The sequence below is a fragment of the Apodemus sylvaticus genome, chromosome 21 (assembly GCF_947179515.1).
Source record: "Apodemus sylvaticus chromosome 21, mApoSyl1.1, whole genome shotgun sequence".
In the NCBI taxonomy this organism is placed as follows: Eukaryota; Metazoa; Chordata; class Mammalia; order Rodentia; family Muridae; genus Apodemus; species Apodemus sylvaticus.
The window spans coordinates 46,289,705-46,312,595 of NC_067492.1; the positions used below are offsets into that span (position 1 = coordinate 46,289,705).

Consider the following 22,891-nt stretch of genomic DNA (forward strand, 5'->3'; position numbering starts at 1 on the left):
GGTTGCCTGTGGTGCTGGGGTGCGTGCTAAGCGATACTCTACCAGCCGAGCCAGATCCCAGCGGCCTCCCGTCCTTATTGCGCCACTGGGCCATTTACAGAGGATTCTTCCAGCGGTGTGGCATGTCTTAGCAATGGTGCACCTAACTCTACAAGCTGCCCCCAGACCCCCAGTTCTCCTTTCTCCACTGTGGCAGTGTGGGCTCTGTGGAGGGAAGGCGGTGCAGAGAACAGCCACAGGCCAACGCCCCTGAGGGCTCCCCAGAGGGAACACGGACTGTGGAGGACTGGGGCTACCCAGAGGGAGCACGGATTGTGGAGGACTGGGGCTCCCCAGAGAGAGCACGGACTGTGGAGGACTGTCCAGGCCACCGGAAGCTCCTCACCTTGGACCACGGTGTGGTTGAGGGGCGGGCAGGCCGGGGGGATCTCCACCGCCATGTGCTCAGGTTTCCTGGCAGTCTTCGCTGAGTTGGACTGGGTGCTGCTGGGGTTGGTGACGATAAGGCTGTTCTCGGGAGTCTTGGGGGGCCCGGGGTTGCCCGGGTTGTTGGGTGTCCTGCGGCTGGCAGAGTTCTGGGGGTTGGTGGCCAAGGCGGGACCAGGGTTGGTGCTGTTCCCGATCTTGGCGGGGCTAGGGGGAAGGCCGCTGTGACCCAGGCTGTCGTGGGGACTGGCAGGCCCCCCGGTGGCCAACTTGTTATTCTTCATGTTGTCAAGGTCCTCAGCCAGTGGCAGGTCCTGGCGGCCCAGGTCCTGCTGGATTGGCCTGGTGGTGGACAGGTTGGGACCAGACATGGGGACCCCAGAGCCCTGGTTCTCTCTATAGAGGATCAAAGTGGAAGAGTGTTAGGATGCGGGGACATATGCTGCGCTACCCAGCCCTGCTACCCACAAGGCCCCACGCCTTACCCACCCTGAAAAGACAGGAGAAATGACTATTTCCTGATCCTACGTGTCACAGAGTGCTGCGCTGCTCCAGGCAGGGAGCACTCGGCGAGCTCTTTGTAGAGCTGGGGAGGACCCCCGGCATCACTGATGCTGTGGTAGAATTCTGAGCCACACCCACTCCCCTCACTGGGGACTCCAGCTCACACCCCTGGTACTACTGGACATCTTTTGCTGGCCCAATGTGCAAAGTCCAATCATAAATGCTCAACACCCCCAGCTGAGCTTTTTGCACAGGTTTCTTGAGAGCAAAACATCCCGTGGCTTAGCTTGATTCCTGCCTTCCTGCCTGGTGTGGTACGGACTTCCCTGGTGCCTGACCTATGACTATAATTGTTTTCTCCTGTTCCTTCCCTGGCCTCTAGTATATATATTGCTGGTCTCTCAGTAAAGCTTTGGCATTCTCCTTGCAGAATAACCCATGTCTGTGTTTTTTTTTGTCAATCCCCCGGCCTACGCCCGATACTCGGTACTGTGGCAGCGCGGGCGCTGTCAATCTATCTAGTTTCTCTGTGTAGCCCTGACTATCCTGGAATTTGCTCTGTACACCAGGCTAGCTTCTAATTCAGAGATCTGCCTGTCTCCTCTCATAAGCGTTAGGACCAAAGGCCTGCACTACCACCACCTGGCTTAGTTTTGTTTGTTTGTTTGTGTTTGTTTGTTTTTGAGACAGAGCCTTACAATATAGCTATGACTGTCCTGTCCTAGAGTCAGGGACATGCACCTCACTACGTAAGACCAGGCTAGCCTCAGACTCTGAGAGCTCCGACTGCTTCTGCCTTCCAAGTGCTGGGATCAAAGGTGTGTGGTACCACACCACACCCAGCTCAATTTCCAGTTAACTTTAATCCTTAAGTGTCCTCAAGGAAGATTCAAAAGATACAGAAAGCTGAAGTTGGGCCCTGTCCCATAGTGCCTAGTGGAGGCTGTATTAAGCTTGTCTCAAATGGTGCCCCACTTTCAGCTTCACGGATTTCTCCCTTGGGGTCTGCTGAGACCTAGGACACTGTCCTAGATCATTTGGAGGCAATCATAAGAGTACCGAATACGTTCCGTACCCCGAAGACTGATAAGAGAGAATCAACTCCATTCAACAGAATGGGAAACTGAGGCGGAGAGGACATTTGTCCTACATGAACCATCTTGGATGGGACTAATCTGGAATCTGGTCCTATCTAGAAACCCAACATCACCCAGCAAAGGAAACAGGCAGAGAACAACTTGGGGTGCTTGGAGTGGTGCTGTTAGGGAATGTGTGAGGGGCATATGTTAAAGGAACACAGTTCTCTGCTACACGGGCAGAGTAAGCCAGGACACTCAGAACTGCAGCGATCCTCTCCTTGTACCAGTGGGGAGTGGGTTGCCATGGCAACAGATGCAGATGGACCTAGGCACAGCTGATGCGAATGGTCCAGAGACAAGTCCTGGGAGTGGCAGATGTTTGGTGGCTCACAGGTCTGTGGCAGGAGTCAGGGGGCATGCACCTCACTTTGGCCACCTTGGGGTAACATCGGGCTCAGCTGCCCTGAATTGGAGAACCTGAGCCTAGCAACCACTACCTGATGCAGGAGTAGTGTTCTGGTGATGCATGTTTCAGAGGGGAAGAGAGACGGGAGTGTGGAAACAGGATTAAGGATAAGGAGAACAGAAACGACACCATCAACATCCCAGAGAATGAAACACAAGGGGTAGGGCTCTGGGAACGCCAGGGCATAACCCCAACGGGAGGGGGAGAAAGGCGGGTGCTCACGGGGGGGGGGGATCCCAGTTCTCTGAATCAAATGATCCTCCAAACAGAATCTTTTCAACAGCACTTTACTCTGCAGTCCAGGATGGCTCCAAACTCATAGCAATCCTCCTGCCTCAGCTTCCTGGGTGCAGGTTTGCAGGTTTCTAGGCATGGACCACTATATATCCAGGCTTCTAAAGCTTCTGATGTCTTTCAATGAGAGACTTCAGTATTGTTAATCTGGTCTGTGCACATTTACCGAGTACTCACACAGTGCTAAAACACTTGATACTGAGTACTGAGTACTCATACAGTGCTAAAACACTTGATACTGAGTACTGAGTACTCATACAGTGCTAAAACACTTGATACTGAGTACTGAATACTCACACAATGCTAAAACAACTTGATGAAGTCTTTTGTTGCTTTTGAGACAAGGTCTCTCTATGTAGCCCTGGCTGTCCTGGAATTCACTATGTAGACAAGAGTGATCCTAAACTCACAGAGATCCACATTCCTCTGCCTCCTGAGCGCTGGGAGTATACCACCATGCCTGGCCAGTTGAGAAATTCTTACTCTAATTCACCCTTACATACTATAGATTCTGTATCTGAGGACTGAACTGACTATAGACTGGATATTATTTTATGTATATCTGTTAGGGCGGGTATGTATGTCTGTGTGGCAATGGGTACCTAGTATCCCTGGAGACATGAGAGAACATTGCATTCCTTGGAACTGAGTTACAGAGGGTTGTGGGTCAACCATGTGGGTGCTGGAAACTGAACCTCAGTCTTCTAAGCAAGCAGGAGGTGCTCAAGTGCTGAGCCCTCTCTCCAGCCCAAGACTGAAAACATTAAAACTAATAGACCAACCCACCCTGCTTGCCCCAATATATGACTGTCGTCCCTTTTGTTTCTTTCCTAATAAATAGAGTATAGAGCTGGGCGGTGGGGAGAACACTGTTAATCCCAGGGCTCGAGGGGCAGAGGCAGGTGGATCTCTGAGTTTTAGGCCAGCCTGGTCTACAGAGTGAGTTCCAGGACAGCCAGGGCTAAACAGAGAAACCCTGTCTCAAAAAACAAAACTAAACAAAACCCAAACAAGCAAACAGACCAAAAACAACAACACAAAAACCCAAAACTGACAACAACAAACCCCAAAATATACCAATGGTCTTCCCAGCCCTGGTCCCTGCATACTACAATGGTGCGCTCACAGGAGCAACACTGCCATTAACGTTGTGGAGATAACCAACTGCTTAATGACTGAATTTGAGGGCTGCTCCACAGGAAGGAACTCAGCCCTGGTACCGTGAAGGCCATAGGCCTGCCTTAGTGGGGAGACCGCTGTTATTAATTAAATGACCACTGCTGTCTAAATATTTTAGAGAAAGAGTACTAGCTGCCCACAGGTGCATTGCAGTAGGTGTGCTAAGTCTCCTGGAGATAATCTGAAGTCCCCAGAGGGTAAGTGTGGGTTCCTTGTAGACAGTACACTGTTTTATAGAAGGAGCCCTTTGGTATCCCAGAGGGCCTCAGAATGACCCCTAAAGACATTCAAAGATGGCTGAACTTAGGACTGTGACTAATTCCACTCACACTAACACTCACTGAGTACTTGCTCCTGGCGCAGCATCACTCAACACAGTCTACATATAGTCATCGATTTAAACCTTACATGTCAGTCTACCACTCACCTATTTGCAGATGAACTAATAAGGACCAGAGAGGTACAGTGACATTGTAAAAGTCACACAGCCAGCAGTGATAGGCAGGAGTATTCAGAGTCGCTGCATTTCAGCACTAGGCTCTTAGACATTTAGAGACATTCAAAATTCCTCCTGGAGGCCAGGTGTGTGGCTCGGCTGATAGAGTCCTTGCCTAGTGTGAGCAAAGACCGCATTCCATCCCCAACACCAAATAAAACTAGACATGATAAGTGTACACTTGTAATCCCAGCACTTGGGAGGTAGAAGCAGGAGGACCGGGAGTTCAAGACTGGCCTTGGCTACATTGTGAGTTCAAGGCCAGCCTGGGTCTTATGAGATTCTATCTCAGAACAACAGAAGCCCACCTCCCGGAGCACTGTTAGGGATGACCATCTGTTCTCATCCTTCTGCCTCCTCAGTACAGCAGCAGCAGACACAACAGAAGGACACTACTCCTCTTCACACCATCAGTTGCTCCTTAGCCTCTTAAGGGACCCAGGGTCCTATTCTCTCATCACTGCCCCTCTGCCCCTCTCTCCTCACTGTCTTGCAAGTTGGCTGTCTTCTGATCGACCCCAGGACCTTAGCATATACTGCCCTTGACTGAATCTCCACTTTTCTCTAGCTGTTCTTCTTGTAAGAACATTTTGATCACATTTCTCAGTGTCTCTGCTCTGGTTTTAAAGTTTGCCTCATCTACCCAAACTCAGGTACTGGGAACCTTAATCCCTAAATTTGCCTGATGATGGTTTTTGGAGATTTGAGAGGTAGTTACATCTAGATAAGACCACAAGCTCAGGGCCCTCATGCTGTCATTTTAAGAGAAAGAGACTGAGCTGACATGACAGCTCTGGGCATCCACGGGAGGCCCTCGTCATGTCTGAATGCAGCAAGAAACCCTCAGGGTGGCTGGCATTGTGCTGGAGTTTGACTCTGCACAGAACAAGAAGATGGAGAAGCTTCCTCTCTCTATAAGTAACCTGACCTCAGGTATTTGGTTATAGCAATGGAAACAGATGAAGTCAGCCACTCTATAGGGCCCCCAATGCCTGTAGTTACTGGCTGGATTTCACAGCCTGGGCTAAAATACACCTGATGCGACCAGACCCTTGGCTAAGCTCTCATTTGGTTGAAAATCCCACCACTCAGTGTGTGGTCCTGGAACCTGCACTGGTCAGAGTCTCACGGCTGCCCTCAAGTCCTGTCCAGTCACAAGCTGGTAACCCACACAGCAGAAGGACAAAGCTGACTCTTGCGGGCTGTACAATTACCCCTTTCCCATAGGCCTAGGTCAGATTTTGTACATACTGAAAAAAAAAAAAACCCAGTATGATTACTCTCATAACAATACAAAGGTAGATCAAAAGGACATTAAATATCTATAATAATAATGATAATGATGATGATAATAATAATAATATTTTGAGGCAGGTTCTCATTGTAGGCCAGGATGATCTTAAACTTGCTATGTAGCCAAGGGTGGCCCTAAAGTCCAGATCCTCCTGTCCCATCTCCTAAGTACCCGGATCATAGAAGTGACCTCACACTTGGCTTGAGAACTGTATTTTATAACAGATAACAGATATCTCTACCAACACAGAAGTCCCTGGGCCTCTCGTGGGGAGTCACTCCAGGGTCTTTCATGAAGCACTGCAAAGTAGGGTGCCGTCAAGGAAGATGCCTCAGGGCACAATGGCTTTTCAGCCCTCCCCAGGGACAATGTCAAATAAGCAAAGGACTGGCAAAACAGCAGCTGCAGGCGCTGAACCCTGAGTGCTTTACGTGCACTAGTGCTGGGGCAAGCCTTAGCGGAGTTCACTTGTTTAATTCTAGCAATGATTCTAGTCATTTGGGGGAGTCCAATATACAGATGGGAACACTGAGGTCCAGGGTACATTAGCTCACAAGGAAGCAGCAAGCTAGACGAATCTGTTGGAGACGACAGGCTTTCCCTAGCGCATGTACGCGTAAGACGCACAATTTGTTAGTCCTAGAGCCCAGACTTTTTAAGTACCTATGTTGAGATGGGATGTAGTTCAGTGGTAGAGGGCCAGCCTAGAATCTCCCAGTGAGGGGCGTAGCACTGCTGTGCATCCTGTTTAGAAAAGCACTGAATTGCATCTGTTTCCCCGTCTGCTAACCCGGACTATGGCTAATGGGTGCATCCCCGTGACTTCCAGTATGCTTGGCCTGGTGACTGTCACCCTAGCTACTGAGAACTCGGTCCGGAGTGCCAGGTCCCTCCCAGAGCCCACTCACTTTCTGCGCCGGTGTCTGCGCTCCCTGTCGTCGTGGGCGGGCGGCCCGTGTCGGTGTCGCCGCTTGCGCTCCCCATCATCGCCTTCGCCGTCTGCAGCGCGGGCCGGCCTAGTGGCGTCGCGGGGACGCGGCCTGCGCTCCGGCCGGTCGTCGGGTTCGTCCCCTGGCCGGCGGCGGGCGCGGTGGCGGCGAGGCTCGCCCTCGGCCACAGGCCGGTGCGTGTGGCGGCGGGGCGCGTCCCCAGCTTTGGCGCGCTCGGCGTCCGCGTCCCAGGGTGCGTGCTCGCGGGGCGGCGCGTGCTCGCGCTGCTGCGGCTCGCTCTCGCGCCCGTACGGGCCCTCTCGTCCAGGGGCGCGCTCGGGGCTGCCGGGCCAGGCGCGCCGCGCGTCGGGGTCGCGCGCGCTCTCGCGGGGCCGCGCGGTCGGGCGCAGTGCTTCTGGCGCTCGGCTCTTGTTGGTGTTGTTGTTCCGGTTCTCCTGCGGGTCCACCACGAGCGGCCGGTCCAAGTGCGTCTTCACGTCGGGCCGCAGCGGGCGCGCGTAGGTCGTGGGCCAGCGCTCAGCCGCGTCCCCGTACAGCGCCTCGCGGCTGGCCAGCAGGTTCTGCTTGCGCATCTCGCTGGTTCGCTGCTCCCAGACCGACTTGGCAGGCTTCTGGTTCTTCTGCTGCTCCTTCCTGCAAGGCAAGGAAGGGAGGCTGCATGCCGTGTCATGCTTGTCATGTCTGGTAACGAGGGCTGCGACACCCCCTAACTCCAGTGGGTTCTTTCGACTTTTATCACTTTGATGTATGTGTTTGCATATGTGGCCACCGACAGTGTGTGAATGTCAGAGGGCAACTATCCGCAATCGGTTTACTTCCACTATGAGAAGAGCCAAAATTCAAGTTGTAGGGCTTGGTGTCAAGGTTCTTTACCCACGGAGCCATCTTTCCGGCCCTTTCTCTTGGACTGCTGAGTAGGCCAGTTTCACGCCTCTACTTCCCCACTGCCAGGTGTGCGATTGGTCCATTGATAGGCTTATAGACACAAGGACTTATGCTAAGTGGTAGAAACTTTAGGAGGCAGGGTCTACTTGGAGGAAGGTAGGTATGAAGAACCTGCCTCTGAAGGGGATCCTGGGCCCTTGGCACCCGTCTCTGCTTCTCCAGCACCTGAGCTGAGAGAGTTGAGCTCTCATTACAATACCCTGTCTTACTACAGGCTCCCGTTGTCTCACGAGCAGAGCTCCAGCCTAGATTCTACCAGCGAGGGTGTGTGGCTCATTGACGGAGGCTTTGCCTGCCTACCACGAGTGAATCCCCAGTGCCAGAATGAATGAACGAACAAACCAACAAATGAGCAAACATAATTTAAATGGCAGCACACGAAGCCATCTCTGATCCTTTTCTTCTGGGCTGTGAGCGGCTGGGGTGTGCAGGTGGGAGTCACGGGCATCCCTGGAGGAAAGCAGTCGGCTGTGCATGCCTTTTGGGTAGTACTGGCCCAACGGGAAGCCTGCCCTGCCATAGCCACTCCCCCTGGCCATCAGCGGAGGTGTGGCTCTGCCATAGCCACTCCCCCTGGTCATCAGCAGAGGTGTGGCTCTGCCATAGCCACTCCTCCTGGCCATCAGCAGAGGTGTGGCTGTGAATGTGGGTGTTCCTGAAACTCCCTTTAAGGAAGATACTTCCCATCTCACTGCCTCTGATTCGCCAGCGAAGTGTCTGCTCTTCCCTTAGAACCTGTCTGGAATCCAGTGGCAGCCATGACCCTGCCCAGTCCTCATCGCTCTTGCCTGGGCAGCCCAGGTTCTGGAGTCTGACCTTCAGGCCACAGGATTCCCACCCCGCTACATTCTGTTACCACAAGAATAAGCAGAGGGCATCTGTGTCTGGTCTCAACACTCCTCTGCCCATATACTCTCTCGCGCGCTAATTTAATTGGGGGCAACAACTCTTGGAGCCCAAACACAAGTTTTCCCTGTGGTCTAGCCTTGCCTATTCTGTTCCCTTCCTTATATTTTCCTCCAAGTCTGTCTTCTCACCTACTCATTTCCAGCCATACTAGTCTCTTTCCTATTCCTGAAACACCCCTGCCTTTTGCTCCTCTCTCCTTTCTTTCGAGTTTTTTGCTGTTCTTGAACTCACACAGCTCTGCCTGTCTCTGTCTCCAGAGTGAGGTATGTGCCAGCACACCTGGCTATGAAGTCACATCTGTGGGGCTGCAGTGAAGCCTGACCCAGGTTCCACACACCTCAGCCCCTTCCTGGCTTCCTGGAGCTCCACACAGTATATTTTACCTACTTGTCTTGTTTATTATTTATTATTTCGCTGACTTGAACGGCTACACAAAAGTGCCCCTCCCCAACATGGATGCCGCCTTCCCAGCAGTTACAACAGGACCAGGTGCATAGTAGGTGTTCATTAAATACTCACTGAACAAAAGGGTGCAAGAAGACAAAGGTGCTGACCTCTCCCAGGCTCAGCAGTTAGAGGCCACTCTAACTCTCCCCACAACCATGCCTGGGTGGCGCCCAAGGTTTGGGGATACTTACACAGCTATGGACATGTTGGCTGCAGACAGGGGACTCACTTCTGCTACCTCCTTTGCTTTCTGTAGAGCCAGTTTCTGATTGGCTGCCTCTTCCTCTTCTTGTTCATCCTAGAAGGCAAGTGGAATTCTTGTTCACAAGAACGGGCCCGGGGTGCGGGCGGGGGCGGGGCACTTCCCACCTCGCTGCCAGCCAGGGGTCAATGTGAAACACTGAGAAGTAAGTTGAGCTTGGATCTTCACCAATCAGAACCACAGTTCCTAGTTAGACTGGGGGGTGACGCACACTGCCACTCCCTCGTGTCCAGGTCGGCTGGCTAGCTCATTAACCTTTGCAGCCCAAGCTGGTTTGGAACTTGAGATGGTCTCAGCCCCACCTCCCCAGTGCTAGAATAACAGGCACGTACAAGCATGCCTGGCTCCCCCTACCTCTATTTCCCCAACTTTGTTTCAGGTTTTATGCTAGCTAGAACAGAGTTCTGTCACTGAGCTGCAGCCCGAGTCCCACGTCTGTAGATGTTCTGTGCTTTTCAAGTTGTTAAGTGCTCAGAATTGGCTCCCTTCGATGTCGGGTAGCCCCGGTGGCAGAGCCATGGGTCCCACATCTGTCAATAGCCCAAAGGTAGCCTGGGGTTTACAAGATCTATCCTCAGCTCCAACTGTGGGAAGATGGGGAGGAAGGCTCAGGCTTATGGCTTTCATGGCCTAGATGGCTTGGGACTTGAAGTCATTTAGCTATGTCGCAGAAAAGCCCTCAATTGCTTGGTGTGGTAGTGCAGGTGGTGGACACCATTAACCCTAATACTCAGCAGGCAGAGGCAGGCAGTTCTCTGTGAGTCTGAGGCTAGCCTATTCTATATAGTGAGTTCCAGTCCAGCTAGGGCTACAAATTGAGACTCTTTCTTAAAAAAAAAAGAAGAAGAAGAAGAAGGAGAAGGAGGAGGAGGAGAAGGAGAAGGAGAAGAAGGAGAAGAAGGAGAAGAAGAAGGAGGAGGAGAAGAAGGAGAAGGAGAAGAAGGAGAAGGAGGAGAAGAAGGAGAAGAAGAAGAAGAAGAGGAGGAGGAGGAGGAGGAGGAGGAAAAGGAGAAGGAGGAGGAGGAGGAGGAGGAGGAGGAGGAGGGCTGGAGAGATGGCTCAGTGGTTAAGAGCTTTTCCAAAGAGTGCTTAAGACTGCTCTTCCGAAGGTCCTGAGTTAAATTCCCAGCAACCACATGGTGGCTCACAACCATCCATAATGAGATCTGACGCCCTCTTCTGGGGTGTTTGAAGACAGCTACAGTGTACTTACACATAATAAATAAATAAATAAATCTTAAAAAAAAGAAGAAATGAAAGAAAGAAAAGAAAATCCCACCAATGGAAAGACAGAGAAAAAACAAGGCGCAAACACAGACCCAGCACTAAGAGAGGCTATGGGGAGGGGCTTGCAGGGCGCCTGCCCCATTTTCCAGCTTCCCTGGAGCAGAAGTAACCTGCACCTTAACACTGTCAGTGACGAGGAGATAGTGCTTCTCCTCGCTAGACACCGTGTCCAGCGTCTTTTAGAACCAGGTCGTTGGAACGTTGGCCTCAGCAACACTGAAAATGCACCTTTCCAGGCCCCTGGCAGCACCTGCAGACCCAGACTGCTTTTCGGAATTTGCATTTTCAGCAGGCTGCTGGGTGGGTGTGGAGCACAGTCAGGTTTAATCATCTCATGCGCAGTGGAGAAGACCACAAGTTTCAGGGTTAAAATCCCTGGCTTGACCACTGATTGCTGTGCGGCCTTCAGTGAATCTCTCAACTTCTCTGTGTCTCTCTTCCTGACGGAGCTTCTTCCAGGACTCCCTGACTCAGCCCTCCCTGCACGAGTCCCTTCAGCACCGTCAACAAACACTGGTCTTAAAAATGCATCTGATTTCTGGCCTGCCTCTATAACCTGAACCCCTGTTCCACCAGGGCAGGGACTGTTGTCTCTCTTGTTCACTGTGATCTCCCTGGTTTGAGGCCAGGGCCACGCTCACTGTAGGTACTCAATCCATGATTACAGGATGAGGCATGGTATCTGTAATACGGAGCTCAGACAGGTCCCTTCCTTTGCTTGGGGATTACAACGGTGTGAACGGCGTGTACAACGGATGAAGGGAAGTCTGGGGTCTGCAGGGGGATGGCTGCCTTCACTTCGGAGTGTAGCTGGCCTGTCTTCCCATGCCGGCCTCCTGTATCTCAGATGAGCTCATGGCTGGATCGGCCTGTGGTGACACATGCCAGCCAGCTTCATGGTGGCTGAACTCTTGGCTTTGTGCCCGGGGTGGGAGCCTTCCGCTTTTCCCTGCCGGAGGTGGGGCTAGGAAACTCTCTCTCCCTCCTGCCAGGGCCAACAGATGGAAGGTTGGCAGCCCCTACCCCTGTAGCCTTGTAGTCTTGGGTTCTGAGGCTCTGGGGACCGCACTGTGGAGCTGAGGCTGGGCATGGGGAGGGGGGCTTCAGGGCTGGGAGGAGGACTCTGCCTGCAAGCTGTGTGTAGTCATTCTGCAGAGCCAGCCATGGCTGCCAGGAAGATGATCTCTGTCTGTCCCTGACTCCTCAAGATTGCACAAAGTTCTCCCAGGCAGATGTGCCCATCTCTGGGAACCCCCTTCCCCTCCATCACCACGCAGTCCAGTGTTCTTTGAGTGGAACATTACCTGGCTGCTCTGTCCACAGACTATCGCCACCAGGGGGCGTGAGCTGCTTGTAGAAAGCAGTGTTACCGCCCCCCATGACTGACATGGAACTGAGGACACTTAGGCTGCCTTGAGGGGCTTATGATGCCAGTTTGTCCTCAGATAATTCAGCGTTACTGAGTAGGAATGAAACCTGGGTTTCATCTCACCTGGTGGCTTTTCTTCCTGAGTCCCTGTCCCCTCTCTTCTCCTCTGCCTTTTGTAGGGGCCATCTTGGCTCTTGAAGTTCCTGGTGTATGGTACAAGCATCTACTCTCCCTGGCCTCAGTTTTCCCACATGTGGAGTGAGGATACACACACACACACATACATACATATATATACATATATACATCTACACACACACACATATATATATACATATATACATATACACACACATATATATACATATATATACATACACACACATATATATACATATACACACACATATATACATATGTACATATACATACACACATATATACATATATATACACATATACATACACACATATACACATATACATATATATACATATATACATATACATACACATACACACACACACATATATTTTTTTTCTTTGAGGGAAGACAGGTTCTTCTATGTGGCACAGGTCTTAAGCTTGCAATCCTCCTGCCTCAGTCTGTGCTCAGTCACACACCACCACGCCGGCTGCATGATGCTTTAAGTAGCGGCTGTATCTGCCACACCATCTGCCACCATGGATTTTGCCTCTCTGACCCTCAGTTTCCCCTTCTCCGAAGGGGGACCAGAGTAGAACCTGGCACCTGGAGCACCACCATTCTTTACTGTTGTCCCTTGGAACGCCAGCCCGAGGGCATCTCGCCCAGCCAGTTCCTCAGTACAGGGTCACATCAGGAACCATAAGCCCTCAGACCCATCTTGTCTTCCCAGCCAGGTTACCTCTGTGCACCTTGTCCCTAGCCCCCTATTGGCTGTCCCCTGGTATGCTCGGTGTGGATGTCAGGAGGAGGGTGATGTGGGGGAAGGGCATTCCTCATCACTGTGTCTGAGCCTTGCTAACTCCAGCTCTGCCAGAGGCCCTACCACGGCACCCCTTGCCCCTTGGCTGGCAGCAGTGCCCATTTTCCTGGGGCTCCTTATTCCTCAAGCCTTTGGGCGTAGCTGAACGTCTGTCCTCAGTAGCACCTTACTGTCCCCTCCCCCTACTGGGCTGCAAACTGTCTTGATCAGGGATGGCATGGCTCCAGGAGAGGTGCCCAGTGCTCCCATCCCCAGCAAGAACCCCGACCCAACCCCCACACCCCTCCAAACCCTGCTGTCATGATCTGCCATGAGCAGGTGGTTACTGTGCTGTCCACCTTGGTGAGCTCCTGGGCATTGGCCAGGTTGTCCACTGCGATAGCCAAGAACACGTTCAGCAGGGTGTCTGTATGTGGAGTCAGGGAAAGCAGCGGAGGCAAGCGCGCGGCCTGAGGAGCTGACAGAGCCTGGGCCTTTGGGTCCCGCCTGCTCCGCCCACACCCGGTCTGTCCCTGGTCCCCGTGAAGGATACAGTTCCCGAAGAGGGTGAGGACGATGAAGTAGATGGAGAACACCATGCCGCCCTGCACGCCGCCCTGAGACTTGATCCCATCATACATGACCTCATTCCAGTCCTCGCCAGTCAGGATCTGAAAGACAGGGACAAACACACGGCCAAGCCCCTCTCAGCCACCGCTCACCAGAGCCACCGCTTCGGCCATGACTGTCGGCCCAACCCCAGCCCAGGTCTTTAGTGACCCCTTGTGAAACCCCATCTTTGGGTGTCTCCTGGCTTGCTGCTATCCTGTCTTCTCTGAGGTGACACAAGCGCTCGCTCTGGACTGAAGGGGTTCCTGTCAAGCTTCAAGGCGCAAGCTCAGCTTGCAGTGAGTTGGTATTTGGCAACTTAGCAAGACCCTGTCTCTAGCGATACACAATACACAATAATTAAAAAGGCAGGGATCCTGGGGACGGAGCTGGGTGGCAGAGCCCTGCCTAGTTCATCATTTGTCAATGGTTATGGGACCTGTGAGAAGTAACTGGGGTGACATGGGGTCATGAGGGTGAAGCCTGTATTCCTGCTTGGAAGAGGAGGAGGAAGAGGAGGAGGGGGAGGAAGAGGAGGAGGAGGAAGAGGAGGAGGGGGAGGAAGAGGAGGAGGAGGAAGAGGAGGAGGGGGAGGAAGAGGAGGAGGAGGGGGAGGAAGAGGAGGAACAATAGAAGGAGGAGGAGGCAGAAGAGGAGGAAGAGGGAGAAAAGGAGGAGGAGGAAAAGGGAGAAGAGGAGGAAGAGGAAGGCGAAGGCTTGGGGATGTAGCTCGGTAGGTGTGGGAAGTGTAGAGCGCTTGTCTAACACATACAAAGCCAGGGGTTCTATCCCCGGGACCACATGAGCCAGGCATGGCGGCACAAGCCTGTCATGCTAGCACTGGGGAAGATGGGCATGAGGATAAATTGAAGGACAGCCTTAGCTATACAGCATGAGGCTAGCCTGGGCTATATGAGACTGACTCCTCTCACCCTGTCTCTGTCTCCTCCCTCCCCTCTCTCTCACACACATTCCGCTCACCCATGGCAGTGCACAAAGGCAGGTCCCCCTCTGTCAGGGGCGGTCCCTCTTCCATGAACATGGAGAAGACTGGGGAATATCAGGCCTTCTGTTTGCTTGTGCATGTGCACACAAGTACACGGTGTGTGTGTGTGTGTGTGTGTGTGTGTGTCAGCTTTTCATATAGCTGGTTGCCTTCAAACTCCCGGAATCACTAAGGATGACCTTGAATACTGATTCTCCTGTCCTCTGTGCTGGGGTAACAGGCATGTGCCATCACGCTCTAAAGCCATATCTGAGCGGTGCCCAAATGCTTAAAAAATCTGGGGATATGATATGAGTTTACATAAGGTCAGCACTGAGAGACACCACAGTTTCACTCAGAGAGACTAAGAAGTTGACATGAAGGATGCAACAGCTGCTTAGAGGCAGACGAGCGAGTGAAGAGTCCGCCTCATTCTACAGGTTAGTGTGATGCTTTGGCCTCTGCTGTGGTGCCGAGCCTAGGGGCCCTGCACACGGCACATGTCAGCACGTTGTGTTACATCACAGGCTCCTGCCCTGGATAATCATCTAATATTCTTTAAAAAGAAAGTTTTCTCTCCCTATTTTATTTTTAATTATGTGTATGTGTGTGAGTCTCTGTGGGTTTGTGCATGAGGCTGTAGGTGTCCTCTGAGACCAGGAGAGGGCGCCAGATCCCTCGGAACTGGATGTACAGTGGATGTACAGGTGGCTGTGAGCCACTGACATGGTGCTGGGAACTCAACGCTGGCTCTTTGAGCAGCAATGATCTCTCTCTCTCTCTCTCTCTCTCTCTCTCACACACACACACACACACACACACACACGCGCCAAAGCGTTAGTGTGAAGACCAGAAGACAATATGACAATATGTAGGAGTCAGTTCTCTTTCCACCACATGAGCACCAGAGATTGAATTCAACTTATCAGGCTTGGGAATAATCACCTTTGCCTTCTGAGACATCTCATTGGCCCGTTCATCCACTCATTCACCATCTATCATCTATCTATCTATCTATCTATCTATCTATCTATCTATCTACTGTCATCAGGGTCCCAATATGTAGATCAGGATGGCCTCAAACTCAGAGACCCACCTGCTTCTGCTTCCCAAGTGCTGGGATTAAAGGCCTACATCACCATACCCAGCTCTCCTGTCTTTTAAAATGAAAACAACAAAACAAAACAAAACACTACCACCGCAGTTTCTTTCCTTCTATTTATAGTCTCCTGAGGATGAAATAGGAAAGAATTCTAGAATGTTCCTTCTCAGCCTGGCACTGTTGCTTCAGGGACGGTCATTCTCTGGGAGGGCAACCCATGCCCTGCCCACTGCGAAATATCCCTGGCCTCTGATAACCGGATGCCTGTGTCGTCTTCTTACCCTAAATAGGTATGACCATCAACAGGGTCTGCAGACAATCAATCAACAGGGTCTGAGACAATCAGCAGGGTCTGCAGACCATCAGCAGGGTCTGCAGACCATCAGCAGAAACTGCGACAATCAGCAAGGTCTGCAGACAATCAACAGAGTCTGCAAACCATCAGCAGAATCTGCGGACAATCAGCAAGGTCTGCAGACCATCAGCAGGGTGTGCAGACACTGTCCCTGTCCTGGGAGGAGCTTCAGTCTGCCAATCATCTGCTCTCTGGCTCTGGGTGTTGCTTCGCAGCTGTCCTCTCTCAAGCCAGCCTTGCAGTCTCATTTAGAAGCTGCCAGCTTATTAAGAAAAGGAAGGACGGAGGCCATGTTCGCTACATGCTCTGTCCTCTCCCAAGGAAAGAAATGGATGTGAGTGTGTTAGAGATGTCTGACAGGCCAGTCTCTAAGCCTCAGTGTAGGTCCCCAAAAGTAAGTAAGCCTCCTTGTCCTGGAACATGTGGAGACTCCTGCTTCGAAGACAGGCAGGTGTATCAACCAGGCCTTTCCCTTTCTGTCTTGGTTTGGGTCTCAAAGCTTAGCTTTGAGCTGCAGATCTCCAGGCTCAGCCTCCCGAGTGTCAGGATTACAGGTGTGTGACATTATCCTGGGTTCTGTGTTCCTTTTGGCTTCCCTTCTGCCCTCTCTCCCTCCCCTCTTCTGTCTTTCTATCTATCTTTCTTTTCTCCTCAACAGTATCTCATGTAGCCCAGGCTGACCCCAAACTCATTGTATACTAAAGATGACCTTGGACTCTTACATCCTATTGTCCCAACCTCCATGTCCTGGGACGAGAGTCCAATGCCCATCATGCCCAGCCAACTTTACTGGTTGTATTTGGATACTTAAGTAGCTGGAGCCCTGCGGGCCCTGGAGGGATGGTCTTGTCCTAGGGAAGAATTTAGCTATTGTAGCTTACCCTGACTGCTCTGCCAGGGTCTTCCTTCCAGTCAGTATAGCACGGGGCAGACAGCCCACTTCGCCTTCTCAGGAAAGCCTCAAGCAAGCCTCTTCTGTACCCCAGCGGGCCCCGGTGCTTTCCTATGAGGTCCTGTATAGCAGCCTATGTGCTTTTCTTCGTGTGTGTGCACTGTGTTTGGCTGTACTTAGGCTGGAATCCGGGGCCTCATAACGTATCAAATAAATGCTCCAGCACCAAGCTGCATCTCCAGCAACAATAAAAACAAGCGTACCAAAACAGTGGGGAAAGGGAAGAAATGGAGGAATTCAGGGATGCTCCTGGGCTGCTGGGAAGCCCCTGCCTGGTGTTTAGGAGCCTGAATCAGGACCGGGGAAGTTCATACCTGAAACACAGTCATTATTGCTGCTGGAAAAGTGTCAAAGTTGGTGGGAGGGGTCCCCTCATCAAAATTAAACCTGCAGAAAGCAAGGACATTTTATGTTAGCTCTCCTTTCAAGTCCTAGTTCAACTTCCGGTTTCCATGGTAACATCTAGAGTATCTCTGTTTCCTCTGTTTCCCAGGAAGACACTCTATTTGGTACCCAGAAGCCCACTATCTTATATGACCATTTGTGTCCTGAGGGCAGTCACAAGATGATGGTCTGTGCAAAGGGGTCAGTATGTGTGTGTGTGTGAGTGTGTAGCTGTGCAGTGCATGTGTACATGTGCATGTGTGTGCGTGTGTGTGTATGTACATGTGCGTGTGTGCGTGTGTGTGTACATGTATGTGCGTGTGTGTGTGTGCGTATGAGTGTAGCTGTGCAGTGCACGTGTGTGTACATGTGCGTGTGTGGGTGTACATGTGCATGTGCGTGTGTATGAGTGTAGGTGTGCAGTGCATGTGTGTGTGCATGTGCATATGTGTGTACATGTGCATGTGTGTGTACATGTGCATGTGTGTGAATGTGTACATGTGTGTGCGTGTATGAGTGTAGCTGTGCAGTGCATGTGTGTGTGCATGTGCGTGTGTGTGTGTGCATGTGTGTGTGCGTGTATGAGTGTAGCTGTGCAGTGCAAGTGCATGTGTGTGTGCGTGTGTGTGCACGTGTGCGTGTGTATGAATGTAGCTGTGCAGTGCATGTGCATGTGTGTGTGCATGTGCATGTGCGTGCGTGTGTGTGTGTGTGTGTGTGTGTGTGTGTGTGTGTGTGTGCATGTGTCTGTATGTGTGCATGTGTGTGTGACGGGAGCTGAGCAGGCGTTCTGGGTAAGAAGTTCAAGAAGGCAGGCAGTACTTACTGGCCACCGAACAGCTGCATCCCCAAGAGGGCAAAGACAACGATGAACAGGAAGAGGAGGAACAGCAGACTTATGATGGACTTCATGGAGTTGAGGAGGGAAACAACCAGGTTTCTGAGGGATGCCCAGTACCTGCCGACAGAAGCCAAAGTGGGGTTCAGATCAGGGGTCTGCAGGCTGGGCAGGGGCCCCCCTCCTCATCCCACAGTCAGAGCGCTAAGAAACTCAAAGACTTACTTCGTGACTTTGAAAATACGCAGTAACCTGAGAGCTCGTAACACGCTGATTCCAAAGGATGTACCAGGTTTTATGACAGCCCAGATGACTTCAAAGATGCTCCCAATGATGACCTGTGGCAGAGAGCTCAGTCTCAATGTCATGGCTGACATCAGGACTCCAGCCCCTTCCCAGGGCCCGAGCCACGTCCACCCTTCGGGGCACATAATGGAAGGTCTCCATAACTCTGGCTTAGGCTGCTTATTGGAAGTCTGCGAAACTGTTAAGACGTGGGGTCTGGCTGGAGGACCTCTCTCACTAGGGTCCCCTCTTTCTTTATGTTGTTTCTGTGTTTTTGAGACAGGGTTTCTCTGTGTAGCCATGGTTTTCCTGGAATACACTCTGTAGATCAGGCTGCCTCAGAGATCCGCCTGCCTCTGCTTCCAATTCCTGGAACTAAAGGCATGCACTGCTACCACCTGGCATCTGTCACCAATTGGGCATCTGTCACTACCTGGGCATCTGTCAGGCATTTTGTCACAGTGACTGATAGATGATGGGTCCCAACTCATCTTCTTTCTCTACTGTTTTGTTTATTAAAGGCTCACTCTGCCAGGTGGTGGTGGTGCACATCTTTAATCCCAGCACTTGGGAGCCAGAGGCAGGCGGATATCTGTGTTCAAGGTCAGCCTGGTCTATAGAGCAAAATTAGGGCAGCCAGGGCTACACAGAGAAACCCTATCCCCACAAAACAAATAAGCAAACAAACAACCCCATACCCTCACGTATGTCTGCGATCCCAGCACTTGAGAAGCTGAGTCAGGAGGATCACTGGGAGTTAGAGGTAGCCAGTCTGGGCTGACAGAGAGAAACACTGTTTCAACACACACACACACACACACACACACACACACACACACACACTGACATGAAACACACTACAAAATTAACCCTCTGAAAGCACAGCTCAGAGACATCCACAGGATGTTATCTTCATAACTCCAGGCCGGCCTACAGCCACCGAAGGCCCCACACACCTGGGGTCCACCCAGCCAGTCTGAGCCCCAGTGCTGATGTCCGTGGCTCTGTCTCCTTGGCTACTACATAGAAATGGAATTAAGTATTATGTGTCCTTTGATTTCTGGTTTTCTTCAGGGTCCTCTCCCTCTACTGTTTAAACTGATATTTATTTATCGCATAATTATTTATTATTTGCTGTTATTATGGATATGATTGGGAGTGTGTGTGCCACAAACTTCCTGTGGAATGCAGAGGACAACCTGCAGGAGTCGGTTCTCTTCTTGCGTCATATGGGTCCTTGGAGTTGAACTCAGGTAACCAGGCTTGAGCACACACTAATCTTGTATGACATAGCCCAGACTGGCCTTGAAGTCTTGAATTTTCTGTCTCTACCTCATAAGTGCCGGGATTAAAGGTGTCTGCTACTGTGTCTAGCCCAGGGTTTTAAAAGATAATTCATTTATTTCTATTTTATGTGCCTACGTGTGTGTCTGTGTGAGAGACTCTGGAACAAGAATCATAGAACGTTGAGAGCCAACACGTGGGAACTGAACCTGGGTCCTACAGAAGAGCAGTCGGCGCTCTTAACTGCTGAGCCGTCTCTCCAGCTCCTATTTTCTTTTCTTCTTCTTCTTTTTTTTCCCACGAGACAGGGTTTCTCTTTGTAGCCCTGGCTGTCCTGAAACTCACTCTAAAGACCAGGCTAGCCTCAAACTCAGAGATCCGCCTTCCAGTGCTGGGATTAAAGGAGTGCACCACCATTGCTTAGCAGCCTTGAGATTTTTTTTTTTTTTTTTTTTTTTTTTTTTTTGGTTTTTTTCGAGACAGGGTCTCTGGCTGTCCTGGAACTCACTCTGTAGACCAGGCTGGCCTTGAACTCAGAAATCCACCTGCTTTTGTTTCCCAAGTGCTGGGATTAAAGGTGTGCGCCACCACCACCTGGCAGCCTTGAGATTGAAAAATAGAAATTAGTTCCATTCTTTACTCGCTGCAGACCACTAGGTTCCCTATCTTTACTTTCCTAAGACAGCTTAAGCTGTACCAACTTGGTGACAGCAGCTGTGTGCCCTTGGTGGCCCTCTCCTTTTTTCCCTACTCACCATACATCCAGAGGTGACCTTATCATTACCGCCACCATCATCATCACCACCATAACCACCATCATCTTCACCACCATCATCACCATCATCATCACCACCATAACCACCATCATCCTTACCACCATCATCACCACCATAACCACTATCATCCTCACCACCATCATCACCATCATCATCACCACCATAACCACCATCATCCTCACCACCATCATCACCATCATCATCACCACCATAACCACCATCATCCTCACTATCATCATCATCACCTTTGCTGCCACCACCGCTGTCTTACCCCCCATCACCACCATCATCATCATCATCACCTTTGCTGCCGCCACCACCACCACCGCCATTTTGTTACTGAAAGGCAGACCAAGCTGCCCTTGGCTCACAATTCTGTCTCAGACTCAGGCGCTACGGCTGCAGCAGGGGCCACATCCAGCTCCCCCTCCACCCCCGTTACAACGAAGTCCCCAGCTGTCAACCGTCTCCGATGAGACACAGAAGGGGCCTGGGAAGACACAGTGCTTACCCCACAGTCAAAGCAGTTGAAGGAGGAGTGGAAGTAAGGCCGCGTCCCGAGCCCGTACATTTTTATAAACATTTCGGACATAAAGAGTCCTAAGAAAATGAATTCTGCATAGTCTGGAAGGGAAAGGAAGAAGCGTGGTTTAGGCCGTGGGGAAGGCCCCGTGCCTCTGCCTTGTCTCTTGTGTCTCTCTGGCAGGCAGGGAGGAAGAGGTGACACTCTGTATAGCATGGCCAAGGCCTATGCATGGATTCTTTTCCATGGCTTCAGTTTCTCTTCTGCAACAGAAGAGGACCCACTGTCCCAGTCTCCCAACAACCATCCAAATGTAGGCCAGTCTTAAAAGACCCAGTGTGTATTCAGTAAACAGTTCTTACCCTGGCCTGATGGGGAAAGTTAGGTGTAGGATAAATGCTAGGGACCAAGTCTTTGTGTTCATTAATAGATCCCCACGTGGCTTACTACATTTAGTAAGGGACTAACTGAATTTTGGGTACAGTCAAACACATGTGGAATGCCTGCCTGACACTAGACAGTGAGGGCAGAGGCCTTGAATCAGCAGCAGAAAGGCAGCCTAGAATCCCCCAGTGAGGCCCTGGGGGTGTGACTCAGTGGTAGAGCCCCTGCCTAGAATCCCCCAGTGAGGCCCTGGAGGCGTGGCTCAGTGGTAGAGCCCCTGCCTAGAATCCCCCAGTGAGGCCCTGGGGGTGTGGCTCAGTGGTAGAGCCCCTGCCTAGAATCCCCCAGTGAGGCCCTGGAGGTGTGACTCAGTGGTAGAGCCTCTGCCTAGAATCCCCCAGTGAGGCCCTGGGGGTGTGGCTCAGTGGTAGAGCCCCTGCCTAGAATCCCCCAGTGAGGCCCTGGGGGTGTGGCTCAGTGGTAGAGCCCCTGCCTAGAATCCCCCAGTGAGGCCCTGGGGGTGTGACTCAGTGGTAGAGCCCCTGCCTAGAATCCCCCAGTGAGGCCCTGGGGGTGTGGCTCAGTGGTAGAGCCCCTGCCTAGAATCCCCCAGTGAGGCCCTGGGGGTGTGGCTCAGTGGTAGAGCCCCTGCCTAGAATCCCCCGCTGGAAAGTTCAATGGTCAAGCACCAGCCCAGCAGTGTAAAACCCTGGGCTCTATTCCTGCCCTGCAGCCAACAAAACAAAAGAGCAAGCAAACAGAGGCGAAAGAAAAGGAAAGACTGAGGATTCAAAGTAATTTCCACAAATTTCATAATTATGGCTCTGTTCCATAATTGCCATGGTTTCAATACCTGTGCTCCTCTCTGGAAATCTGTGGTAATTTGCTTATTGAGACACGGGGTCTCACTACGTAGTCTTGGCATTCCTCTGTATACTAGGCTGGCCACAAGCTCACAGGGATCTGCCTCCTCTGCCTTCCTAGTGTTGGGATTAAAGGTGTGTGCCACCACACCTGGCCTCTAAAACCCACGCTGAAAGGTATTCCTCAAGGAAGCAGTTCCCATGGTGTATAAAGCTGCGGGAACCACGCCTTAGAGCCAGCCCTGTGAACAGCACCAGACGTGCCTATGAAGGGGCTTGATGAGGAAGCTCATACTCTGGCTTTCACTGATCCTTTCTAGAGGACACAGCATTGAGGGCAGGGAACAGCCTCCCCGTAGATAGCCAAGCCTCCCCGAATGCCATCTGTAGACTTCCCAGGCTCCAGAAATTCAAGAAAGAAAATGTCTGTAGTTTTTAATTTACCCAGCCTCGGGTATTTTGTTACAGTATGTGGATTAGCTAAGATGATTGCCAAGAGCCTGGGCTAGGTCATGCTTTAGGGGGGGTGGTTTGAATTGATTTCTAAATATCTTTCATTGTCATTTCTTGTCAAAAACTTCCCTTGATTTGTAGGATTCTCAGAAGCTCCTTGTTTTGGGGAGAAACTCTTCGTATTGAGGACAGAGCAGCTGGGGAAGCAGATCTGCCTACAACACCCAGCTCCTCCGACACAGGA

General features: G+C 51.5%; 1 protein-coding gene across 4 annotated transcripts in view; it reads right to left on the minus strand.

The window, feature by feature from the left end:
• The window catches only part of Cacna1a (calcium voltage-gated channel subunit alpha1 A), a 231,115-nt gene that overhangs the window by 76,765 nt on the left and 131,459 nt on the right, over positions 1-22,891 (minus strand). For all 4 annotated transcript variants that reach the window (XM_052166367.1, XM_052166368.1, XM_052166366.1 and 1 more), the window contains exons 12-20: positions 20,936-21,048; positions 18,305-18,417; positions 18,068-18,199; positions 17,172-17,244; positions 13,408-13,525; positions 13,214-13,281; positions 9,181-9,287; positions 6,647-7,321; positions 386-822 (exon numbers count right to left, since the gene is read on the minus strand). In XM_052166367.1, coding sequence (XP_052022327.1) covers positions 386-822; positions 6,647-7,321; positions 9,181-9,287; positions 13,214-13,281; positions 13,408-13,525; positions 17,172-17,244; positions 18,068-18,199; positions 18,305-18,417; positions 20,936-21,048 — 1,836 coding nt within the window. The remainder of the gene's footprint in view (positions 1-385; positions 823-6,646; positions 7,322-9,180; positions 9,288-13,213; positions 13,282-13,407; positions 13,526-17,171; positions 17,245-18,067; positions 18,200-18,304; positions 18,418-20,935; positions 21,049-22,891) is intronic.